We start from the raw sequence: 25,625 nt of genomic DNA, 5'->3' as shown, positions 1-25,625 counted from the left end.
AACATACCCTGGGTACAATGAATGCGCTTCTTCAAGAATCCTTATGAGGCCCCAAAGACAATCTCAGTCAACCAAAAAAACCCCAAATATATGCAGGTATGCTCCTTATTCTTAACTACAACTGAAACAAGGAAAACATAAAACTCTACCATCTAAAACTAAATAACTCTTGGGTCAAAGGAGAAATTAAAATATCAAATTCAAATCAACTAAAAACTGCTGATTTTCAGAATTCTGTAATAGTACCTTTGGGATATGGCTAAAGCAGTACTCCGGAAGATTCATAAATTACTAAGCAAGAAAAAATGAAAATAGAATAGTTCAGCCCAAAGAAGTTACAAAAAATAATAAATGAAAAGCAAACAGAAAGTTTATCAGCTCTGGCCATTGTGGCTTGGTTGGGTGTCATCCCATGCACCAGAAGGTTGCCAGATTGATTCCATGCCCAGGTTGCAGCTTGATCCCTGGTAGGGGGTGTGTGAGGCAGCTGATCGATAGTTTGCTCAAACATCGATGTTTCTCTCTCCCTCCTCCCTTTCTCTCTTTCTAAAAATCAATAAGAGAACGTATTATCAAAGATAAAAGCAGCAATTGATGAATTAGAAAACATACGTGGAGATACTAATAACTCCAAGAGATTTTGGTTCTTTGTGTTTTTATTTTAGAGAATACTGGGAAACAAACAAACATGAAACAACCTCCTATTGAACCTGTCATGAACAAAGGGAGAAATCACAAATATCACATATGTGAATTAATGAATACACTGAATATGAGAAAAAATCATATATATTTAGGAAATTAAATGTAAGAGGTCATATTGCTAAAGTGTATGGGGATAAATGTGAAAACCTGATTCACTATGAAAAAGCAGTACTAAGCCCAGCAGTTCTAAGGAACATCATAACTGCAGTGCTTTTTAACTTGCTCAAGAACATAGAAAAAGAGAAAGATTTTCTAAATTATTTTTTGAAATATTTATTGATACCAAATTCTGGCAAAGCACACAAACAGAAAATTTAGACCTTTCTCCTACTACAGAAATCTTAAATATTAGCAAGTATAATTCAACAACACATCAAGATAATAATACATAATGACCAAGGTGCTTTCATCCCAGGACTGTAAGAAGAGTTCAGTGTCAGAAAATAATAAACACCATATTTTTAAAAGTATGAAAGAGAAAAATGACCATCTTCCCCAGAAGCTGAAAAAGAATTTGGTAACATTAATCATTAATTCTGAGGTTTTTTAAAAAATAGGACAACTTACTAAAATAGGAATTAATTGATAACTTTCTTAACATAATAGGAAATCATGTTAAAAGTCAGCATTATTACCTTGGCGGTGTGGTTCAGTTGGTTGGGTGTCATGCAGTACACCGTAAGGTTGCCGGTTCAGTACCCAGTTGGGGCACATGCTCAGGTTGTGGGCTAGATCCCTGATAGGGGGTGTGAGGGAGGCATCTGATTATGTTTTGCTCTTGATCTTTTTCTCTCTCCCTTCTCTCTCAAAATCTGTAATTTTCATTTGTTCATTGTTTAACATGTATGAGGCACAGTACTTGGTGTGTTGCATGCTCTATCATTTGATCCTTGGAGCAGCTTAATGATAACATAGCTACTGTTATTATCCCTATTTTACAGATGAGAAAACTGAGGTTAAATGACTTGTTCAGGATAACAAAGTAAGTCCAGATTCTGAACTTGAGCAAATATATCTTCCGACTCCTCAAGCATTTATGTGTCTTGCCATTCACTTGTATAAGGAATTTCATATTGAGTTTAGTAAAGGAGAGAGTATTTTTTGAGGCTTTCTGAGCTGGTATCTAAGCTGCTCTATAGGCTATGTGGGTGACTTTCAGAGTGTAGAGAAAGGGTGTTCGACCACCGCTGCAATCCTACTTGACGGATTAGTTGATTCAATTTCATTGTAGACTATGTGGTCTTATCCTATATAATAAAAGGCTAATATGCAAACCAAACCACAGAAGGACTGGTCACTATGACACACACTGACCACCAGGGGGCAGACGCTCAACGCAGGAGCTGCCCCCTGGTGGTCAGTGCGCTCCCAACAAGGAAAGTGTCGCTCAGCCAGAAGCCAGGCTCACAGCTAGCGAGTGCAGCGGCGGTGGCGGGAGCCTCTCCCACCTCCACTGCAGCACTAAGGATGTTCGACTGACGGCTTAGGCCCACTCCCCAGGGGTCGTCAGTCGGACATCCCCTGAGGGCTCCCAAACTGCGAGAGGGCACAGGCCGGGCTGAGAGGACCTCCCCCCCCCCCCCCCCAGCACACGAATTTCATGCACCAGGCCTCTAGTAATACAGTAGGGCCTTGACTTAGGAGTTTAATTCGTTCCATGACGGAGCTCGTAACTCAAATTACTCCTATGTCAAATCAAAAAGTGAACGAGTGAGACACGTGATGCTGGGCTGATGTTGTGGCGTTCACTGTGACATTCGCTGCGCCAACTAGCGGTGGGGTATCTGAAGCTGGTTCGTAACCCAAATTTTAGCTCGCAACTCAAAGCAAAAAATCAGCCGAGAGACGGCTCGTATCTCGAAAAACTCGTTAGTCAGGACACTCGTAAGTCAAGGCCCCACTGTATATAAATTCTACTGCTGGAACTTTGTGTTTAGAGAGGTATGAGTATTGTGTCCTTCCATTTCTTACTAAACCTCCAAAGACTCATAAACCCTGATTATTATTCTATTTATTTTAATTGGGAGTGCCATGTGTACCAAGAACTGAACTGAGTGGTGGAAGTGTGGTTGGGTGACTAGTCTTTGGGCTTAAGAAATTTATAGTTTAGATGGGCTAAGTGAGGGGGAAGATTAGAGGGAAAATTACTTTTTAAAAACAGGAATTTGCTCTTTTTTAAATTTCATAAAAACATTTGTTACAAATTGCCAAACACTTGTCAACCTATCAAAAAATGTAGACTTTCTGAGGGAAGTTTGAGGTCCATCGGCATTGTAAAGAGATTCGGGTTCTGAAAATAGGCATAGCCTGTAAGCAGCAGGAATGAGATGAAAAGACCTTACGGCATTTGTTTGGAAAACCCCTACCTGTTTTGAGGTATTTCCAAAACTTAACCAGAGGAGAAGTAATTTAGTTCAGTTTGGAGGGGTAAGGTAACTTAATATTTTATGCCTCTTATTACTTTAATTCAGTATTGGGACGTTGAATTACAATGAAGAATCCATCCCATTAGAAGGGTGATATCGTAGTATTTTACTTCTGAGGTGAGCAGACTTCGCTTATTTCACTTTGTTAACTAGGCCTTTTGATATTTTTATAGACAATCTGCTTCATCTTGATTCTGCAGCATTCCAAAGTGTGGTATCCTTGGGGTTCTCTTAACATTGCTATGGTGCAGAAGATTTAAAATCAGGTATGGCTATGGGGCCAGAAGTCGCTCGGTGAAATTCTCAACTTAAATCTGCCTTTTACTCTCTAATTTATCATTTGGGTTTCTTTTTTTGTGGTCATCTTTTAGCTGATGTTCACAAGGAATAGAGTCACGTGATGTATGAAGGGAAACATATACACTTCTCTGAGGTTGACAATAAGCCCTTGTGCTCATATAGCCCCAAACTGTGCAAGCAGCGGCGACTCAACGGCTACGCTTTCTGTATCAGACACGTTCTGGAGGACAAGACTGCCCCCTTCAAGCAATGTGAATATGTGGCCAAGTATAACAGCCAACGCTGCACCAACCCCATCCCCAAATCAGAGGATCGCAGGTAAGAGCTGGTAATGGGACTCAACCTTTGATTTAATTAGGCTGGGATTTTTCTTTTTCTTGTCCTTTTTTCTTTTGATACAGTGAATGTAAAGGATGCTTTCCTGGAGTCTTCTAACTAAACTTTGAAATGCTTCTAAAGATGAGAGATTGGTAATTTAAAAAAAAGGAATAGTAAATTTGGGGAATCATTTGAAAAGTATGTTTCAGTATTTTCTTTTTATATTGATTTAATAGACTTGCTAGGATTACAGAACTGTTGCTTGAAGTCTTAGTACTGATGTATTTAGTTTGCAGCCTTATAAAGTGTTTCTGACTTGTCATCTGCCTAAATGAGAAAAATTATAGGAACTACTTAGGTGTTGTAAGTAATGATAGTAATTTTGGAACTTTAAAATCTGTGCTTGAAAGGTAGAAAAGGGTAAGTATTTATTGAAAAAGTTATTCGAAAGAATGATTATTTGAATCATTCAGATGTACTTTTTATGAGACTTCTTTTTGGTTAAAAAGAATTCCATATAGAGTATGTTTACTATAAATTAGAAACTGTATTTTCATAGTATGAGTGGCTGTTATCACTAGAATTATGAATTTATGCTTTGCTGAATTAAAAATAATAATACAGGAAGGTGTTTTAAAGAAGTCTTATGCTGGTTATTCATCTTTCATATTTTTAGGAAAATTCACACTAGATTTCACGTATGATCTCTTTTTCTTCCGTTCTACAGAAACAGTATTAATCATTGTAGGTTATTACAATGAGGGGTGCATGCTTATTTTATAAGAAAGTTTCAAATATTTGTTATCTTTAGGTAGAAACTTTGAACTTTTTACTTTTCTTTTAGAGGTAAAAAGTTCATCCTTGTTCCCATACATAAGCAAATGTCACCTGCATAAAAGGGTTGAAAAGGAATATGTATTTTATATTCAGAGTGAGCAATTTTTACCCTTTTAGGGTGAAATAAATAATTTGTGTTGATAGAGATCCCACCAAAATGAGTATAGTATAATGTGGTGATTTGGGAATACTCTGTTAGAATTTCTAATGAGCACTTAAGGGGTCAAATTACAATACCCGAAAGTTAGAAACAGCTGTTTAGTGAGGCAAGGAATAAAATTTTAATCTCAGGTGAGAAAGGGACCACTGTATTAGGGTAAACATATCTGTCCATTTGGTTTTAGCAGACTGAAAATGATAATTTCTTACCCCTGCCCTTTTTAAACTTAAAGAATAGAAGAATTTGGATTAATTTTTTACTTCGAGCTCCATTATAAATACATTTCTATAATTTTGTCTTAAATTCCATTTTTCACAGTTGTGATTGTTAACCTTGGATTTTTTTTTAAATTCAGCTATAGCTTACAGCAAGCAGTAAAGTGAGTCACTTCAAATTTGTCCAAAATATTCTGTGAAGCATATGCCTTCACCTTTATATACTAAGAAATTTCCTCTTTTTAGAACAAGATAAGGGAAAGGATTTTTGTGTTGCTCTGTCAAGAGAAGCTACTTCTTTTTTCAAAATTGGTCCAAGAACATATGAATATATATATATCTCCTTACCCAAGGATATTTTTTCCGTTGATTTTTTTTAGAGAGAGTGGAGGGAAGTGGAGAGAGGGAGAGAGACACATCAATTGGTTACCTCCCGCACTTGTACTTGCCTCCACTAGGGCCAGGAATCGAATCTGCAACCCAGGTACGTGCCCTTGACCGGGAATTAAACCAATGACCCTTCAATCCATGGGCCAATGCTCTAGCCACTGAGAAAAACTGGCCAGGGCTATAATTTTTTGGGTATTGATATTTTTGTTTGTAGGGTTGTTTGAAAGTAGAATTAAAGTAGAACTTTAGCACAGGTAATATTCTTATGTTACCTCAAGAATTCCAAGTTGAATTTATGTAATAATATCTTGACCGGTGTATAAATGTTGATAGTTGTAACTATACTACATGACATACTATAGAAAAGATTAATATTTTGAAAATGTACTTTCATTATTATTGATGCAATTACTACTTGGACACCTAGGTATTTGAGATGGTTTATATATTGTTTTAGAAAAAAATTTTTAAGGATTTTTTTCCCATTGATTTTTTTTTAGAGAGAGTGGAAGGGAGGAGAGACAGAAATATTGATGTGAGAGAGACATATCGATTAGTTGCCTCCCACACATACCCCAACCGGGGCTGGGGATTGAGCCTGCAATCGAAGTATGTGCCCTTAACCGGAATCGAACCCCAAACCTTTCAGTCAGCAGGCTGATGCTCTATCCACTGAACCAATCCAGCCAGGGCTCAAGGATTTTTAATGGACAAAATTATCTGGTTGGTGGTCAGCTAGAGGAAGCTTCTTGATATCAGTGTCTGGCTTATCTGGTGTGTATTATAAATGCTAACTTATGGGTTCCAGCTGTTTGAAATAGAATAGTGTTATGCTCAGTAGAAGTAATGGTATAATTAAAAGGTAAAAATCATTTTCTAAGCTAGGGCTCATTATTGTAGCCTTGGTTTCAGAGATCAGTGGTTATATTTAGTTGGTTATTTTATATAATATTTTAAATTTAAGTTTGCTATAATATATATATACACACACACATATATATATATATATATATATATATATATATTTTTTTTTTTTACTAGTATGTATATATTAGCCAGGAAAACTCTTCATCTATATGTTTATTTTCTAAAACAGTTTAAGATAAAATTCACATCCCATATGTTTACCCATTTAAAGTATATATAACTCAGTATTTTTTAGTATATTCACTGGGTTGTGCAACTGTCACCACAGTCTAATTTTACATTTCCTTCCCCCCAGAACCCCATTAGCAGTTACTAATTCTTTTAGACTAGAAATTCACGTTTGCACACTTATTTTAAATGCTAGTAAGCTGTTCTAGATGTGAAGAGGCGGAGGTTTAGGAGTTCTGACTGTTGTGATAGTGCCGCCAGCGTGGCTGCAGTGCGTGCAGAGCGAGGCTGAGGGAGGACTGTTCGTGCATCAGCCTCTGCTGTGTTACATGATGAAGCACATAGTGGCCTCATTTACCAGTTCAGGCTGCCCACATGTCAATGACCAGGAAAGTCTGATTTGTAAATTAAAAAAAACAACCCATCTATTTTTCTTCACTAAAAAAACTAATCCATTTGTCAATTTGAAAGTGAGTTGAAAACAACAAAACCTTTATTCTATACTAGAGGCCCAGTGCATGAAATTCATGCACAGGTAGGGTCCCTAGGCCTGGTTGGTGATCAGGGCTGATTGAGGCCTTCCTTCGTTCCACACCGCCCCCTGGTGGTCAGTGCATGTCACAGCAAGCAAGCGAACTCCCGGTCTCTCGGTCGAACTCCTGAGGAGACAATTTACATATTAGGCTTTTATAGAGAGAGATTGGGAAGCGTCTACAGTTACTACAGTTATCACTGAAGCCCTTCCTCTTGTTGGCCAGCTTTATGAATCTGTTCTCTGTGTGTGTAGAACATACAGTGGACACTTGACATTCTTAAGGGTTACATCATAAGATCTTTTTTTTTTTAATATATTTTATTGATTTTTTACAGAGAGGAAGGGGGAGGGATAGAGAGTTAGAAACATCGATGAGAGAGAAACATCGATCAGCTGCCTCTTGCACACCTCCTACTGGGGATGTGCCTGCAACCAAGGTACATGCCCTTGACCGGAATCGAACCTGGGACCTTTCAGTCCGCAGGCCCACGCTCTATCCACTGAGCCAAACCGGTTAAGGCCATAAGATCTTTTTTAAAAAATTGATTTGTTAATTTGAGAGACAGAAATTTGTTGAAAAAATTGATTTATTTGAGAGAGAGAGAGAGAGAGAGAGAGAGAGAGAGAGAAATTTGTTGTTCCACTTACTTATGCTTCATTGGTTGATTCATGTATGTGCCCTGACCAGGGATCAAATCCGAAACCTTGGAGTATCAGGAGGACTCTCTAACCAACTTATGGGCTGGGGCCCATAAGATCTTTATGAATTTCTAAATACTTGAATGGCTTTAGAACACATATTTTTTCTCCGTAAGAGACTTTTAAGTGACTCTTATGAGTTACTCTGTTTGCTATGAATACAGGATAACAAAGCGGTCTGAGAAGCAATAGCTGGGCCACTCAGTATTTGAGTAACTTCTGTCTGGCGGCCTCTGCATGTGTACAGTCACATATTTGCTTCAGCAAAATTGCCAGAGTTTGAGGATTGCTTCAGAGGAGTGGAAGTTGCATATATGAAATTCATGAATGTCAAGAGTTACTCTAATCATGCATTTTTAACATATTAGGATTCATATTTTATGAAATGTAGTTTTATATTTTGCTTTTCTTAATATATATCATGAACATTTTCCCATGTATATTTGTGTTTTTAAAGGTACTGCAACAGCCACTTGCAGGTACTTGGCTTTATCCCGAAAAAAGAGAGGAAGAAAAAGAATGATCCTATAGATGAGGTAAAGGTCAGGCACCAGATGGATACCATGGCCTTTAGCCTGGCGGTGCCCACGTTGGCCTTGAAGATGCCCAATGGACTGGACGGCATGTCCCTCTCTCCACCGGGGGCAAGGGTCCCTCTCCACTACCTGGAAACCGAGTTGGAAGACCCGTTCGCTTTCAACGAGGAAGATGATGACCTAAAGAAAGGGGCAACTGTGAGAAAGAAGTTGCAGAGCAAGTTGGCCCAGAATCGTCAGCGCCAGAGAGAGACAGAGATTTTAAAAGTTCGGCAAGAGCACTTTAGTCCCCCTCCTGCACCTTCCCAGCAGCAGCCTCCGCAGCAGCACTCCAGCCTGTCACCTTTACCCGCGCCTGTCAAACCTCCAGCGCCACCGCAGGGCTTAGTCTGCAAGTCACCTCAGCCTCCGAACACCAGCCTACCACTGCAGGGAGTGGCCCCCACCACACACACTATAGCACAAGCGAGGCAGTTGTCTCACAAGAGGCCTCTGCCCCTCCTGCCATCCAGTAGGGCTCCTGTCGTGGACCCGCCCAGGACTGACCGGGTCCTTATGAAAGCCACAGCCTTCTCTCCACACTTCTCTTGTATAAGTCGACTGCAGAGACTGGTGAAACTGTGCACTCAGAAGCATCAGTTGGACACTGATCTGTTTCCCCATTTGGGTGAGTTATCTGTTTTACCGTATCCTATCTGTGTAAGATAACAAAATGTGCCCTTTTGCACGAGGCTTTATTTTATAACTACCACATACGAGATGGGGTGGAAGAACACTGGGATAGAGTGTCCCGTGGAAGATTCTGTATTTAGGTAGACCACCTTAAAGGAAATATGCTGCTGGAGAGGGTAATACTTGGTGAACAGGATACAGAGAAAGGAGTTGGGAGTTTAGAATCCCAGTCATAGCTTGTAATAGTAGTAGTGGCACCACCAGCAGCAGCAATAGTAAAAGGCAGTAGTGTTTGATTGTATGCCTCTGTGGTCTCAGTACCTGTGTGTCCAGTGAAGTTCTCGACATGTCTTATCGTAGGACTTTGGAATAATGAGAGCATTGTTAATATCTGCCAACAGTTTAAAAGAAAACTTGAAAAAATTCCCAAAGCAATTAGTGTTTATGCTTAAGAAAATCTCTTTGATCCCAAGTTTATAAAGATATTCTATATTTTATATTAATAGTTTGATTGTTTTTGATCATTTAAATCTTTAACTCATTTGGAATTTATTTTTGAATGTGGTATGAGCTGTGATTCTGACCAGAGAAAAAATTATTTGCATGAGATGACAGCAATAGAAAAATAGGGAAAGGATGGGAATAGAGGAAGAAGAAATATAAGTAGTCAATAAACAAATAAATCTCAAACCCCAAAGCAGGCAGGAAATGCAAATTAAAGTAATAATGAATTCTCATCAGACTGGCAAAAATTATACCCAGTGTTGATGAGGATATGGGATCTCAGACATTGCTGGTAAGTAGTATTACAGTATTTGCTAAATCAAAGTATATGTGCAGCCAGCAAACTCGCTTTAGGGATTCTGTCTTATGGATCACAATAATCAGAATGTAAGGATCTGTGTTCAAAGATGTTTATTACAGCATTGCTTGTAATATTAAAAATCTGCAAACAATCTTTATAACCAATAGGAAACCTTGAGTAAATTATGATGCATCTATGTTTTTGAAGTATTATACAGCTCATAAAAAGAATGAATGAAATCTTTATTTTTACCTGGCTGTGCCCATGATATGTATTAACAAGTAGAAAAAAATCAAGAGGCATTGCATAGTATCTTATTTTTGTAAAAATAAATAAACAAGGGACATCAATATATCTGTTGCTTGAGTATATGGATAGATGTTTGCCTATTAGGTGTGAGTATAGGTAAAGTGCGAGTGGATAGACACTGCTGAGCTGTTAACATTGGCTGCCACAAGCAGATGGAGTGGACAGGGTGTGTTTTTAAGTAGCTGGGAGTTGTTTCTCCTATTACTAAACCATGTATGACTTTTGTTTATTAAAAAAATAAACAAAACTTAAAATATATAAACAAAAATAATAAAATGTCCCAAATATCATTAAATTGGGTTCCTGCTATACGTACAGTTTTGTAATTTTTTAAAATTTTGGTAATGTATTACCAATTAGTAATTTTTCATACACAACATAATTTGTCACAGCTGAATACCTTTTCTAATTTAAGTAACATCCATTATAAATTGTTGTAGCTGTATAGCCTTGCAGTAAAACAATTAGTCATATCTTTAATTTTTTCTTCAAATAAGTTCCTAGAAGCAGAATTGCTGATTCCAAGCTTTTGCATTCTTAAAGAGGTTTTTGATAGGTGTTGCCAAATTTTCCTTCAGAATTATTTTGTCCGTTTACCCATTTGGCAATGAATGAGAATGACACCTTCTCTATATCTTTATAGGCATGGGTATTAGATAATATTATTATTAATACTATCATAATTATTTTATATTTGCAATTTTTATAGAAATTTTACTTTAATTTGCATAACTTAGATCAGTGTTTCTCAAATTTGGGGCCTTAGAATCCCTTTACACTCTTTTTTTTTTTTTTTTTTAATATATTTTATTGATTTTTTTACAGAGAGGAAGGGAGAGAGATAGAGAGTTAGAAACATCGATGAGAGAGAAACATCGATCAGCTGCCTCCTGCACATCTCCCACTGGGGATGTGCCCGCAACCCAGGTACATGCCCTTGACCGGAATCGAACCTGGGACCTTTCAGTCCGCAGGCCGACGCTCTATCCACTGAGCCAAACCGGTTTGGCCCCTTTACACTCTTAAAAATATTGAGGACAACATAGAGCTTTGTGTGAGTTATATCTATTATTTACTGAATTAGAAGTTGATACAGAAGTTTAAAAATAACTCATTTAAAAATAAACTCACCAGATGTTAACATGTTCTTTTTATGAAAAATAACTGTGCTTTCCAAAACAAATATCATGTGAAGAGCAGCATTGTTTTACAAATCCGACTATCTGATTTATTAGAAGACAGTTAGATTCTCATATTTCCTTCTGTACTTAGTCTGTCGTTATATGCAGTTTTGGTTAGTAGATGAAAATGTGTCCTTACACATTTGGAAAAGGGAGGAATACTTTAATAGTTTTTTTTTTTTCAAATAATTGTTCATATTCTTATTTGATTCTACACCAAAACTTGGTAAGTGTTAATTTCTTTAAAAGTAGTTATAATGTGGAATCTGCTATCAGATCAAGGAATTTTACATACCGTTACATTAAAAGCCATTGATTTACCTTGTACTTGAATGGATCATTTAAAAAAAATATTTTTTATTTATTGATTGATTTAAGAGAGAGAGAGGAAGTGGGAGAGAGAAAAATACTGATTTGCTGCTCCACTTATCCGAGCACCCATTGGTTGATTCTTGTTGTGCCCTGACTAGGGATTGAATCCAAAACCTTGGCATATGGGTACCATGCTCTACCCAGCTCGTTATGTAAAAACTAGAGGCCTGATGCACAAAATCCGTGCAAAAGTAGACCTTCCTTCCCCTGGCTGCTGGCACCAGCTTCCCTCTGGCACCCAGGACCCAGGCTTCCCTCGCAGCCCCAGCTTCGTCTGGAAGGACGTCTGGTCTAAATAGCATTTTATCCTTTTATTATTATAGATTTAAAATTACCACCAATTTCATCAGAAAAGTCTGTTAGGAAGTTGTCATACTCTCAATGATGAATTCAGATTTTCAAAAAAAAAACAAGCTCTCAGGTACAACTTTGAAAGATATTGGCAACAAATAATGTCCATTGTCATTACTCTTTCAAATAAAAATGGTATTGAAGGGGGAAAAAAAAGCAAGTTTAGGTCACAGTTAAAACAGTCATGCAAGTACTTTTCCTCAAGACAGCCATCATACTTTTTTTGTATGCAACAGAGGTACTTTATATATACTTCACATTTAGTCACACAGAATGTTATGAAGACATATACCAGTGATGGCGAACCTTTTGAGCTCGGTGTGTCAGCATTTTGAAAAACCCTAACTTAACTCTGGTGCCGTGTCACATATAGAAATTTTTTGATATTTGCAACCATAGTAAAACAAAGACTTATATTTTTGATATTTATTTTATATATTTAAATGCCATTTAACAAAGAAAAATCAACCAAAAAAATGAGTTCGCGTGTCACCTCTGACACGCGTGTCATAGGTTCGCCATCACTGACATATACTAAAGAATCGAGATTTAATGAAATAAACAATTTTTAATAAACAAGTGCTTTATCAAGAACATCCTTAAAACTTTATTGCTTTTATTTAACTGCAAGTCCTGGTGTGAAACATACTGACTTCTAGTACAGTTTGTAGCCACTGCTTTGACTTATGCCAGCAGTTTTACCCATCATAGTTGTTGTTGTTGTATCATCAGTGTAACTGTCAACACAGTGAAAAAGACAAGTAATTTCTTAGTTTTATTTTAAAGACAGGGTTGACTTAAGGAACTCCCTTGTGAGTTTCAGGGACCCCTGGGAATCTTTGGACCACACTTTGAGTGAGAACTGTTATTTTAGATTATTAATATAATTGTGAATATTTGTCCATATGGGTTTTTTTGGACATTTGTAGTTCTTATTTCGCCTTTTCAATTTTTCATTCATTTTTAATGACGTGTTTCTGGGTTTCTTTATTAGTAAGAGCTTTTTATGCATACTTCGTGTTTGTTACAATACTTCTCCTCCCTCCCATTTGTTATTTGCTTTTAAATATCTATTATGATTTTGGAATGGAAAAGTTAAATTTTTTTTTTTTGGTTCCTAAGTTTTATTCAAGAACTCATACAAAATGTGCCAGATAAATTAGCTTTAATCCTCATCTTCCTCCTCCTCTTCATCCTGGTTTATCTGGAAATAACGCAATTCTTAACTCTTTGCTGTTAGCAACTACGCACAACCAGTCACGTAGAGTATTCTTCTTCAAATATTTCTTGGTGAGATATTTCAAATACCTTTTGGAAAAAGGCACCTCATACATCTTACTTCTTTCAATGGTTACAACCCCTCCGCCAAGATTCCCAGCTTTTCCATTCACTTTGATTCTCTCCTGAAGAAACTGCTCAAAGTTGGCAGCGTCCATGGTTTCATCTTCTACGAGGTGGTGCAGTCAAGGAGAGCTTCAGAACCTGCTTCTTTTTTTTTTTGCTCCCTTTTTTTTGCTCCCCTTCGCCACGAGTTTTTTCACGGCCGCGGAGGCAGAAAAAAAGGAAAAGTTAAAGTTTTTAATGTATTCTCTTTTTTTAAGGATTTCTTCCTTTTTAGTCAGTCATCATGTCCGTGTGTGTGTGTGTGTGTGTGTGTGTGTGTGTGTGTGTGTGTCCCACTCCTCCCCTCCCCTCCCGCCAATCTTTGGGTGCTCTTCATCCCATCAGTATTTCACCTATATATTTTTTTTAGTCCTTTTATTATTTACGCTAGAGCAGTGGTTCTCAACCTGTGGGTCGCAACCCCTTTGGCGGTCGAACGACCCTTTCACAGGGGTTGCCTAAGACCATCCTGCATATCAGATATTTACATTACGATTCATGACAGTAGCAACATTACAGTTATGAAGTAGCAACGAAAATAATTTTATGGTTGGGTCACAACATGAGGAACTGTATTTAAAGGGCCAGAAGGTTGAGAACCACTGCTCTAGAGGCCCAATACACGGAGGTGGGGTGGGAGTGGGGTGGCCGTCCCTCAGCCCGGCCTGCAGTCTCTCGAAATCTGGGACCCCTTGGGGTATGTTGGGCCTAAACCGGCAGTCGGACATCCCTCTTGCAATCCAGGACGCTGCATGCACCAGTGACCATACTTTTCATACAGATGAAAGGCATCTTGCTGTTGTATGGGCAGCTACATTTTTTTTGCCCTGATTATAAAAAGTAGTACATAACATGATCCTTCTGAGGCAGTAGTACCATTTTCCCCATCTTATGGGTGGAAAAACTGAAGCAGAGAGAAGTTAATTGGCTTTGTCACACAGTTGTAAGTGTCAAAGTCAGGGTTGACCACAAAATGTGCAAGTCAGAGTCCATGCATGTCATCACTGCATCATCCTGTTTTTTCAATGTTAGAGTAGCCTTGCCAGGTTTTAATTTTTAAATCTAAGAGACTGTTCCCAATATATAGGGTAGGGTCCCTAGGCCTGGCCAGCGATCAGGGCCATCTGTGGGGCAACGGGCAGGCAGGGTGATGTGGGGATTTTGCCTCTGGGGGGTGGGGGCAGACGCTCAACGCAGGAGCTGCATTGAACGTCTGCCCCCTGGTGATCAGTGCGCGTCATAGCAACTGGCCACTGGTCGGTCGATTTGCATATTAGGGTTTAGTATAAGGGATTTTAGTCATCTATTTGGAACTCATGAGGTGTTAGTTTTGAGGCAGAGATCTAACTTTTCCCCGCTGAATTTTTGCCTCTTATTCTGTCACTTACCTATATCATCTACTAGAGTTTTTACTCTTACTTCTGGATGCTGATAATATTTTAGCTTTTGATTTTGAATGTCATGTTGAGGGATGATTTCTATCATGTTGAATGGAACAAAACTTGCAGAAAAGCATTGTCTTTTTCTTTTTTAACTCAAACATATTAGGAACCCAAGTTTTCAAAACAAAGATTATTTTGGAGAAACCAGAAATTGTAATGCACTGTTACGACCAAACATTATCTGCATTGATGTCAGCAAAAAATACTTTTTAAAAATGCAGTCTTGCCCTGGCTGGTTTGGCTCAGTGGATAGAGCGTCGGTCTGCAGACTGGAAGGTCCCAGGTTCAATTCCAGTCAAGGGCATGTACCTTGGTTGCGGGCACATCCCCAGTAGGAGGTGTGCAGGAGGCAGCTGATCGATGTTTCTCTCTCATCGATGTTTCTGGCTCTCTGTCCCTCTCCCTTCCTCTCTGTAAAAGAATCAATAAAAAAATATTTTTAAAAAATGCAGTCTTGTAATTGGCTTTAGAACTCCTGTCTGGGCTGGTTATCTCAGTAAGTTACATTAAAACTAGTGATAATGAAGCCAAGATCAAAGGTTTGCTTTATTGGACAGTTGTTTTTATAATAGGAGAAACACTTATACTTTATGTTCTTATGATTTAGATTGGGACATTTTCAGAGAAAGTATAGGTGCCTTTGTAGAAATTATTATAACTTCTACAGATAATTCCTGTTCTAATTTTTCAAAGATGCCTAAATGTCACTTTGTGTTTGAAAGAAAGAACGCACCATTCAACATCCTGAGGCAGATGCTGTTGTGACCACTTGTTTTTTATTTTAAAAAAACAAATTACTGCCAAAACCGGTTTGGCTCAGTGGATAGAGCGTCGGCCTGCGGACTGAAGGGTCCCAGGTTCGATTCCGGTCAAGGGCATGTACCTGGGGTTGCGGGCACATCCCCAGTAGGAGATGTGCAGGAGGCAGCTGATCGATGTTTCTCTCTCATCGATGTTTCTAACTCTCTATCTCTCTCCCTTCCTCTCTGTAAAAAATCAATAAAATATATTTTTAAAAAAACACAAAAAAACAAAAACAAAAAAACAAATTACTAATTATTTTAGTTGAGAGAAAGTAACTTACTTTTGAAAATGACCTGAAATCTTGAAACTAGATTTGAGGTTTCTTATGCCAGTGGCAATGTGTTCTTTAATTTTAAGCGCTTAAAGCAGCGCTTCTCAACCTGTGGGTCGCGACCCCTTTGAGGGTCGAACGACCCTTTCACAGGGGTTGCCTAAGACCATCGGAAAACACATATATAATTACATATTGTTTTTGTGATTAATCACTATGCTTTACGTTCAATTTGGAACAATGAAAACATATCCTGCATATCAGATATTTACATTACGATTCATAACAGTAGCAAAATTACAGTTATGAAGTAGCAACGAAAATAATTTTATGGTTGGGGGTCACCACAACATGAGGAGAACTGTATTAAAGGGTCGCGGCATTAGGAAGGTTGATGAGAACCACTGATTTAAAGTTTGCATTTCCGTTAACTTTATCTTAATTTCTCTATTTATCACATGTACACTTATTTAAATTATGTAAGAAGCCCTGACTGGTGTGGCTCAGTTGACTGAGTGTGGTCCTATGCACCTAAGGATTGCTGATTCAATTTCTGGTCAAGGCATATTCCTGGTTTGCACGCTCAAACCTCAGTAGTGGGTGTGCAGGAGGCAGCTGATCTATGTTTTTCTCTCTCTCTCCTCCCTTCATCTTTCTCTCTCTAAATCAATTTTTAAAAAAGATTTAAATTATGGAAGAAATCTGTGAAGTCCTTTTAAATATAACTTTAATGATTTTTGACGGTCTCAAGAAGGAAGATGTAGAGTACTGGTTATCTAATTAAAGTTTAACAGCAGCATGAGTACATTAAAGTAATATAGTCTCACATGCTGGCATATTTAAGGCTCATCATTGTCAGCATTTATACAACTTTTAAACAAGTAAAACCTTTCTGTTGGAAGCTAACAATTATCCAATCATTAAAAACAATAGCATTTGCCGAAACCGGTTTGGCTCAGTGGATAGAGCGTCGGCCTGCGGACTGGGGGGTCCCGGGTTCGATTCCGGTCAAGGGCATGTACGTTGGTTGCGGGCACACCCCCAGTAGGGGATGTGCAGGAGGCAGCTGGTCGATGTTTCTCTCTCATCGATGTTTCTAACTCTCTATCCCTCTCTCTTCCTCTCTGTAAAAAATCAATAAAATATATTTAAAAAAAAAAAAAAAAAAAAAAAAAAACAATAGCATTTAACAAAATAAGTAAGCATTGTTCATACTATATTTCTATACTTTTCCCTATAAATTTGTTTTTCAAAATAGAACACTAAATGGGGCAGCTGTTGTTTAAAAAATTCAAAGAAACCCAAGCCACCCTGCTCTTTCCTCATCCTATGGAAGGCAGGAGCCAGGGAGTGGCCCCGCCTGCTGGATGAATCCTTTCCTCCACTGGTGTTGGGAAGGGGATGGAATGTCTTGACCTTTGACAATTCTTTCTAGGGTCCTTGTTGACGTTAGAGTGACTTCACTGGCACCTTTTGACTTTTTTCTTGCCTTAACTTCTTTTCTCTCTGTTTTGAATATGTTTTGCTTTTTTGACATTTTAGGTGTATAATATTTTGATACTTATGAAAGTCTACCCTTTTTTATTTTTTACTTGAACTTTCTTTGCTTGTGTTGTTTCTGCTCCATTTGTGAAATGTCTGATAAAAGAAGTTCATCCATAAAAAATAATGAAATCTAACAGTATGGGTAGACTTAGAGGTTATTATGCTAAGTGAAATAAGTCAGCCAGAGAAAGACAAATACCATATGACTTCACTTATAGATGGAATCTAAAGAACAAAATTGAAACAGACTCATAAACACAGACAAGAGACTGATGGTAGGCAGAGGGGAGGGCGGTTGGGGGACTGGGTGAAGGAATTAAGAAATACAAATTGGTAGTTACAGAATAGTCACAGAGATATAAAGTACAGCATAGGGAATATAGCTAATAATGTAATTAATAATAATGTATGGTGTCATGTGGGTACAGGAAATATTGAGGGAAACACTTTGTAAAGTATATGATTATCTAACCACTATGCTATACACCTGAAACTAATACAAAATAATATTGAATGTAAACAAATTGGGGAGGGGGGGGAACACAAAAACAAAAAAAGTCCATCCTTGGACTATAGCCTTTTTGCTATAACGTCATTATTTTAGGCCCGAATGTATGTCATACATTCATTATTAATGTCTTTGTCAGATAGCAATGACACTCACCAGAGGCACTTATTCATACTGTGGTAGCACTTGCTATTGATGTTAGGTCAAATATTTCAGGTTTCTTTTTATCTAAATTTTAAATAAAAGTAAATTTTTTCTCACTTGCAATAATCTTTCCTGTCCAGGGTTGGACTGGTCTGAAGAGAGTGGAGAGGAACTGGAGGACTCGGAGCAGGCCTCGCCATACCAGGTTGCATGGTCCATCCGAGAAACCCTCAGATATGAAAGACACACGTAAGTCTTCCTTTTCGTTTTTATTCTCCAGTTACCACTGTAGCCGATCGATTCTTTCCTATGTGTGCAATATTTGAAAAACTTATTGGATCTAGTTTTATTGTAAGAGAGATAAAATAGATTCTACCTGGAAAGAAATATACTATATTGTTTGAGGAAAGTTACTCCTAAGTTTTCTTAGTTAACTTGTTTCTGTACCTTTCCCAGTTATCACTGAGGGAAATAATTGTAATAGAATTTTGAATTGAAAGGGACCTTCGTGATTATCTGAGCCCGTTTCCTCATTTTACAGAAGAGGAAATCAGGACCCAGCTAGATTAAGGAACTTGCCTGTGGTCCCAAAGCTATTTGGAAGTCCCATTCTTTGAGTTCTCCTTATCTTTGTTGGCCTTATCCCCATAGTATCTGGAAATAGTGCTTTAAAAAAGAAAGTTTTTATTTACTTTTTTTTTTTTTTTTTTTTGAGAGAGAGAGATAGAAACATTGAGAGAAAAACCTCAATCAGCTGCCTCCTCCACGCCCCTTACTGGAGATCAAGCCTGAAACCCGGGCATGTGCCTTTCCTGGGAATCTAACCAGTGACTTCTTGGTTCCTGAGTCGATGCTCAGCCACTGAGCAACACTGGCAGGGCTGTAGTGTTTTTGACATCACCTCTGTCTTCTGCAAGATTTACCTATTCTTTAATATTTAATGCACTGAATATTCCTAATGTGCCAACATGTTTTTCAAGATAATCTCCTGAAAGGTTCTTGGTGTCTACTTACTGGAAAGCTGTAGATTAATGCGCAGCTCCTTCAGTGATAGTGAGGAAGCCAGTGTTGTTGTTTTCTGGGGGACTGCCTTAGAGTCAGAGGAATTCACCTGGTGCAGTGTGATGGTACTGAGATACATCCTTATTTATAGGGCCAAAGGATCATTCACAAGCTCAGCTAATTATTTTTTTTGAAGAGAACTGTGGTTTGACTAGATATTCAGCGAGATGAAGAGGAAAGCAGCTATCTGCCTCAGGTCAACTCGTAGAATTTTGCAATTTCATTAAGTGGACGTACATATAGACTTCAAAATGTGATTTGTAAGTACACCCAGAGGAGATGAAGCTTAGGGAACTGATTCACTAGACACTGACGTCTAAACCAAAATAACCAGTTTACAGTGAGACATATAATCTTTAAGTAGTACAGATGTTCTCTAAGCAAAACTACATGAGAAGCAAAATGCAATCAGACGCTTACTTGGGCATGGAATGAGAGCAAAGAGAGTTCGTTAGGTTTATTAATGGTCAGTGTCCTTAACTTAGAGTCTGAGGTATCCCTCTGCAGTCCTGGGACTTATTTCTCACTTATTTGTCCTTGCCCTCCCTATCTCCTACACACTATTGGAAAATGCTGTATTTCTTCTCCCTCTCTTGATGCTCCATTTTAGATGTCATTCAAAACTGTTTCCTTACCATTAGCATATTCTTTCTTTCAGATAGAAGCACAACTGAGCTTTTGGATCTATAGTTTTAGAAGTCTTATCAGATTTGGAAAACTTTTGGCCAAGTTTTCTTCAATTATTTTTCTTCCCCCTTCTATTTGAGAAACTCTAGTTACACATATTTTATCCCTAACTTACTGATGTCCTGCTCATTCTCCCCCAGTATTTTTCCCTCTCTCTGTTTCATTTTAGAAACTTTCTATTGCTGTCTTCAGGTTTGTTTTTTGACCAGGCAGTTCAGAAAGAGATTTCATCTACTTCCTTTGAGACCAAAAATGCATCCATAAGCCTATCTTATCCTGTATGTAGTTGCTTTGGGTCCCTTAGAATATCTCAGTTGCCATATTGCCATAAGTCTTTTACTCCTTTTTTTGTTTCAACTGTTACCTGTATGAGAATAACTCCCAGATTTTTTTCTCAGGTCTGACCTTTCTTTTGCATTAGAACTGCTGATCAGATATTTCTTATTAAATATTCTGCTATACCCTAAATTCAGGATTTCTAAAATTAAACTCGTTATTTTCCTCAATATGTAGTGCCTTTTTTTTACTCCCCTATTTTTATCAGATGTTACCTTTTTGCTCTTTTGTTGTTTTTAAAAAGTAAAGTAAAAAGAATTTTATTTGGGGAATTTCATGCCATGCCTTGAGATTATAGATAAGCCGGAAGTCTTAGGAAACCAGGTTTGGAATTTACTGCTCTGTATTTGGAGTTGCTAGCATTTAAATAATTGTAATGCCTATACTTACATTGTGATCTTACATATGTCATTTCTTTTCATCCTTTTAACCTCAGGGATAGGCAAGCCAGCCAGCTATATCTCTCATTTCCTTGAAGGAAGGAAAGTAGCACACTTTGAGAATCCTCTAGGTGCCAGGCCTTTCCACTGCTGGTAAATGATGGGAGCTGGCCCTTCCCTTCCCAGTTTGCTTCTCTTCATTAGCAAACCCCAGTGTGTGATATTAATGTCATAGCATCTTAGAAGTGAGAAGCAAGTTGGAGATTTCTAGTTTAGGACCATGTTAGGGATGATGTGTGGACCTACTCTGGTCTGCAAACTTGTTACTGGTCCACAGCAAGGGCAGTGTGGAAATTATGAGTAAGCTCTGAACACTTCTGTGAAGATGTGGCAGCCGGTGCATCTTTCTGCCATCACCTGAGAACCACTGATCTAGGCCAGTCCTCCCTGCCGTAATAGTCTTTTCAAACAACAGTTTTGGCAAGTGCTTACCCACTGGCTTTACTTTCTCTAGGACTTGCTGTTTCTTCTCTCTTTTCTTTTCCTATTAATGGCACATCCGTCCTCCTAGTTATACAGATTCAAAGTCACTGAGTCCTTAGTGACTTTCTTATCCTTCGTATCCAGTCACCAAATTGAGTTAATTCTTTGATGATAATGGCCCTTATATGTCTTTTTCGTTCTGTTATCTCTCTGGCTTTTTACTTTAGTCACTCCCATGTCTTTCAGTTGTTAGTTGTTGACTCTGAAATCTGTATCTCATCCCTAAGTGCGCTCCAGTTTATCATTTCCAACGGTTTTGCCACCGCTCCCTCTCATACCTCAGCTCTACTTGAAATTCGCTGGGTCTGAAATGGAATTTATTTTTTGCCCCAAATCTGCTCTTGCTCCTATTCCCTGGTCATTGCTGGTGGAAACTGCTGAGTGATTATTGTCCCTTCCATTTCCCTTGCCCAGTTGTTACCCCTCATCCTCTCCAGTTCTGCTGTTGTCACTATGGCGTGGCTCCTGTTATCTCTTACCTGGAGTTTTATAATTCCTCACTGTTCTCTTCTTCTGTCTGTTCCTCCACTCACATCTGCTGATGGTGTAATCTTGCTCATGCACAGCTCTTACTGTGACCTATTTTCTTAAAAATCTACACGGTTCTCCACTGCCTTGGAATAAAAGGTTCAACTCTTTAATCTGGCGTTCAGGTGTAGAAAGTTTACCTTACCTACCATCACTCTCCTACAAACCCCACACTTTAGCCAAACCAAGCTACTTGCTGTTCTCCGTCCTGTCCATATCTGTATCTTGGCCTATATTGTTTTATCCTTGTGAGGTACCTTTTGTGTCTTATCTTCAAATTCTGCCTTTTCTTCAAGCGTCGGTTCTGTTGTCATCTCCTCTGCAAAGCCTTTCTTTCATCCAGCAATCTTTCTAGTGAACATTAATAGCACTTTATCTATGCCTCTCTCATGTTACTTACTGTTGTGACTTTGCATTAACAATACAGCACTTAGGGTTCTGATACAACTCCCAAATTGACACTTGCTGTGGGACTTGGGGCAACAATCTATCTAATAAAGAGGGATATGCTAATTGACCCTCACACCGTCACAAAGATGGTGACGCCCACAGCCAATAAGGAGGGAATATGATAATTGACTGCCCCACCCTCAAAGATGGCGGCACCCACAGCCACAAGATGGCGGTGCCCAGTCCCCTCAGCCCCCCAGCCGCCCAAGGGCCGCCCTAGGCTCAGGTGACCAGAGCCGGCCGAGGCTTGCGCTGCCGGCAGTGGCAGCAGCAGAGGTGTGATGGGAGCGTCGCCTTCCTGATCGCCGGGTCACCTCCCACCCCTGAGGGCTCCCGGACTGTGAGAGGGGGCAGGCCGGGCTGAGGGACCCCCCTCCAGTGCATGAATTTTCATGCATCGGGCCTCTAGTTCATAATAAAGATTCCTGGGACCCATCCCATGGAAACTCTGGTTTAGGTCTCAGGAAGGTCTTGGGAATCTGACATTTTAAAGAGCTGCTAGACTTTTCAAATTTGAGGTCAGATGTTTGAATCATTGGTCTGACTGCCCCACAGTTTCAGGTACTGAGTCTATCCTCTTGAATTGTTTAACTTTTGGGATGCATTTATCTGGTCTAAATTACATTGCAAACTCCTTAATGTTTTGTTTCTCCTCTATGGTACTTAGCGTAGTAGATATACAGTAACTGTTGAATGTTCTTTTTTTTTTTATTGACTTTTCACAGAGAGGAAGGGAGAGAGATGATAGAGAGTTAGAAACATCCATGAGAGAGAAACATCGATCAGCTGCCTCCTGCACATCTCCCACTGGGGATGTGCCCGCAACCCAGGTACATGCCCTTGACCGGAATCGAACCCGGGACCCTTGAGTCTGCAGGCCGACGCTCTATCCACTGAGCCAAACCGGTTTCGGCTAACTGTTGAATGTTGAATAAATGAAAAGGTTGAAGTAAAAGCCTTCAATTGGTATACCTGTAGAGAGTGTACACTGAAGGGAACATGTTTCTTAGGACATACACTAAATGGAATTTGGCCGACAGCCTGTTAATGGGCTATTCTGAAGGAAAAGGGAGGGATGCCACTCGAAAAGAGAAACCAAGCAATGATTTACAGAAGATGAGTAAGATAACATTTTGTTTGTAGGGTCACATGGGTGCTATTTATTTATGTTACAATTGAAGAGAAAAAGAGAAAATAATTAACATGGCCCGTTTCCAAGCCTGGATGTGCCCTTAGCATCCTTTTCAATGCAGTGCTCCCAATCAGTGACATTAGCATAAAGACAGAAGAAAACCTGGTGTATGAAATGTGTAGGACATCTCCTGTGGTTAAAAAAAAAATTCTGTAGAATGATTGTGATCCCTACAATAAATTTTTTTGTGTGTTTTGCAAGAAAAGCCAGTGTGTCTAAAGGGGCAGCTCTTTGATAATGTACTGTTAGAATTCACGGCTCTATTTCTGGTATGACCTATCTTACGAAATTATGCTGTTTCCTCATAGCTGTCATGTCACTTACTGAGACTTTTTATTAAGTAAAGGTAAGTAATATATTCTTCCTAAGAGTTTAGAAGACACAGAGCACTGTCTAATTCTGATATGCTGAGAAGGTTAAGCTTAAAGCATTGGGTTGCCTCTGTTGCCTGCCTTATTGTTGAAATATTGTGCTTATTTTCAGCTCTGCTGGAATTCTCTTCCACTAATTTTGTTAAGTATGTGTTCACATGGCACAAATTTTAACCCTGTGCATCCAGCTACCCTTCCTCCCCGCGTTTCCCTTTTCTAAAAGGAGCCTCACAGGTAATCAGGTTTTCACTTCTCTCTTTGCACCTTCCAGGTCAGATGACGATGACACGGAGAGTAGGAGCTCCAGGGTGACCCAACTTTGCACTTACTTTCAGCAGAAATATAAGCACCTCTGCCGCCTGGAGCGGGCAGAATCCCGTCAAAAGAAATGCCGGCACACGTTTAGGAAAGCCTTGCTGCAGGCGGCCAGTCGAGAACCAGAGTGCGCTGGCCAGTTAATCCAAGAACTGCAGAGAGCTGCGTGCCACCGAACCAGGTCAGAGCCCTGCGCAGCGCCCACTTCTAAGGAATCTGTCCTCTCTTTTTTGTACTTTGTGAGAAGATAGCTGAGACACGATGGGCTGTGGGCACTTAAGTCTGAAATATTTATGCATTGTATTTTGGTTTTGTTGCTCAAATAAAGTTCTCCATGGATGGCAAAATAATACTGCATGAGCCGACATTAAAATTAAAGCATTACTGCCCAGCTGGGGGTTGTAGGTTCAATCGAACCCTGTCAGGGCACAGACCAGAAGGTAGCTGATGGATGTCTCTCCCACTTTGATGCCTGTCTGTCTCTTTCTGTCTCTCTCTTCCTCTCTCTCCCCCTTCCTCTCTCTAAGCATGCTCTCCTGTGAGAATTTAAAAAAATTAAAGCATTACTGTATTTTTCTAGAGTTTGATTAGAATTTATTCAGTAAAGGATAAGAGAATGTTACCTATCTTTAAAAAAAATACAATGCCTAGAAATTTTGTATGTTATTTAAAAGTAATATTCATAGTTTTCACTATGAAAGTGGCATTTTACATTTTTTATTTTTAAAAATTTTTTATTTGAAATGTGTTTCTGTTAATATCTACATTGTATGTTTAAATATTTTATTAACACTGGATGTCTTTGGGGGGGAAGTCACTGTTTATAGTGCAGATACTTGTCTTACTGTGAAAAATATATAAAAAGGGCAGTGCCTGGCCAGTGTGACTCAGTTGGTTGAGTGTCGACCCATGAGCCAAGGGGTCACCAGTTAGATTCCAGGTCAGGGCACATACCTGGTTTGTGGGCTCAATCCCCAGTAGTGGCCATACAGGAGGCAACCAATCAATGATTCTCTCTCATTGATGTTTCTATCTCCAGATGGGGGAAGTTTTCTGCCATTATTTCTTGAAATAGGTTTTCAATATCTTGCTGTCTCTCATCTTCTGGCACTCCAATGACTCTGATATTAGACCGCTTAAAGCTGTCCCTGAGGCTCCTTACACTATCTTTACACTTTCGGATTCTTTTTTCATTTTGCTTTTCCAGTTGGGTGTTTTTTGTCGAATCTTTGGTTTGATTATTGTACTCCTCTGGTCTGCTATTGGGTATAATATTCTTTATTTCAGTCCGTGTATGCTTACTTTCTAATTTCTTTATCGTAGCATCAAGGGTCTCATTAGTTTTCGTGAGGCTCTGCACAAATTTATGGCAAGCCCTCAAAATTGCGATTCTTAGCTCCATATCCTCCATTTCTGTCATGTTTTTTTGTCTCCGCATCTTATGCTTTCTTGGTGCACCCCCTTGTGGTCTCTGTGCGCAGTCTTGTTCTAGCCAAGCCTTAATTGTTGTAGTTAACACTAGAGGGATTTGACCCCCAGGCCGACTGGCTATAGGAATCAGCTGTATGGAAAACGTCTGCCTTCTGGGGAGGCGCTAATCCAGCCTTTGCCTGAGGCGATCGGCAAATGGCTGTGCGCAGAGTTTGGGCGGGGCGGGATCAACAGGGTGGGCGGAGGGAGCAGTTATGGCCACGATCAGTCCCGTTCCCAGAGGCTCTGCTTCTCAGAACCCCGGCAGCCGCTGCAAACCTCGGAGAG

The 25,625-nt window shown here is 39.2% G+C and overlaps 1 protein-coding gene across 1 annotated transcript in view; it reads left to right on the top strand.

Moving 5' to 3' along the window:
* Positions 1-880: 880 nt before the first annotated feature.
* INO80D (INO80 complex subunit D) overlaps positions 881-25,625 on the top strand; it is a 39,706-nt gene continuing 14,961 nt past the window's right edge. The window contains exons 1-6 of the mRNA XM_070421944.1: positions 881-1,687; positions 3,305-3,397; positions 3,503-3,749; positions 8,138-8,883; positions 18,144-18,252; positions 23,824-24,048. Coding sequence (XP_070278045.1) covers positions 3,532-3,749; positions 8,138-8,883; positions 18,144-18,252; positions 23,824-24,048 — 1,298 coding nt within the window. The 5' untranslated portion in view covers positions 881-1,687; positions 3,305-3,397; positions 3,503-3,531. The remainder of the gene's footprint in view (positions 1,688-3,304; positions 3,398-3,502; positions 3,750-8,137; positions 8,884-18,143; positions 18,253-23,823; positions 24,049-25,625) is intronic.

Source organism: Myotis yumanensis, unplaced genomic scaffold (genome assembly GCF_028538775.1).
Source record: "Myotis yumanensis isolate MYYU_CA2020_CCGP unplaced genomic scaffold, mMyoYum1.0.hap1 SCAF_8, whole genome shotgun sequence".
Classification (NCBI taxonomy): Eukaryota; Metazoa; Chordata; class Mammalia; order Chiroptera; family Vespertilionidae; genus Myotis; species Myotis yumanensis.
The sequence above is the reverse complement of the archived record's forward strand: the minus strand, read 5'-3'. Positions and strand labels throughout refer to the sequence as shown.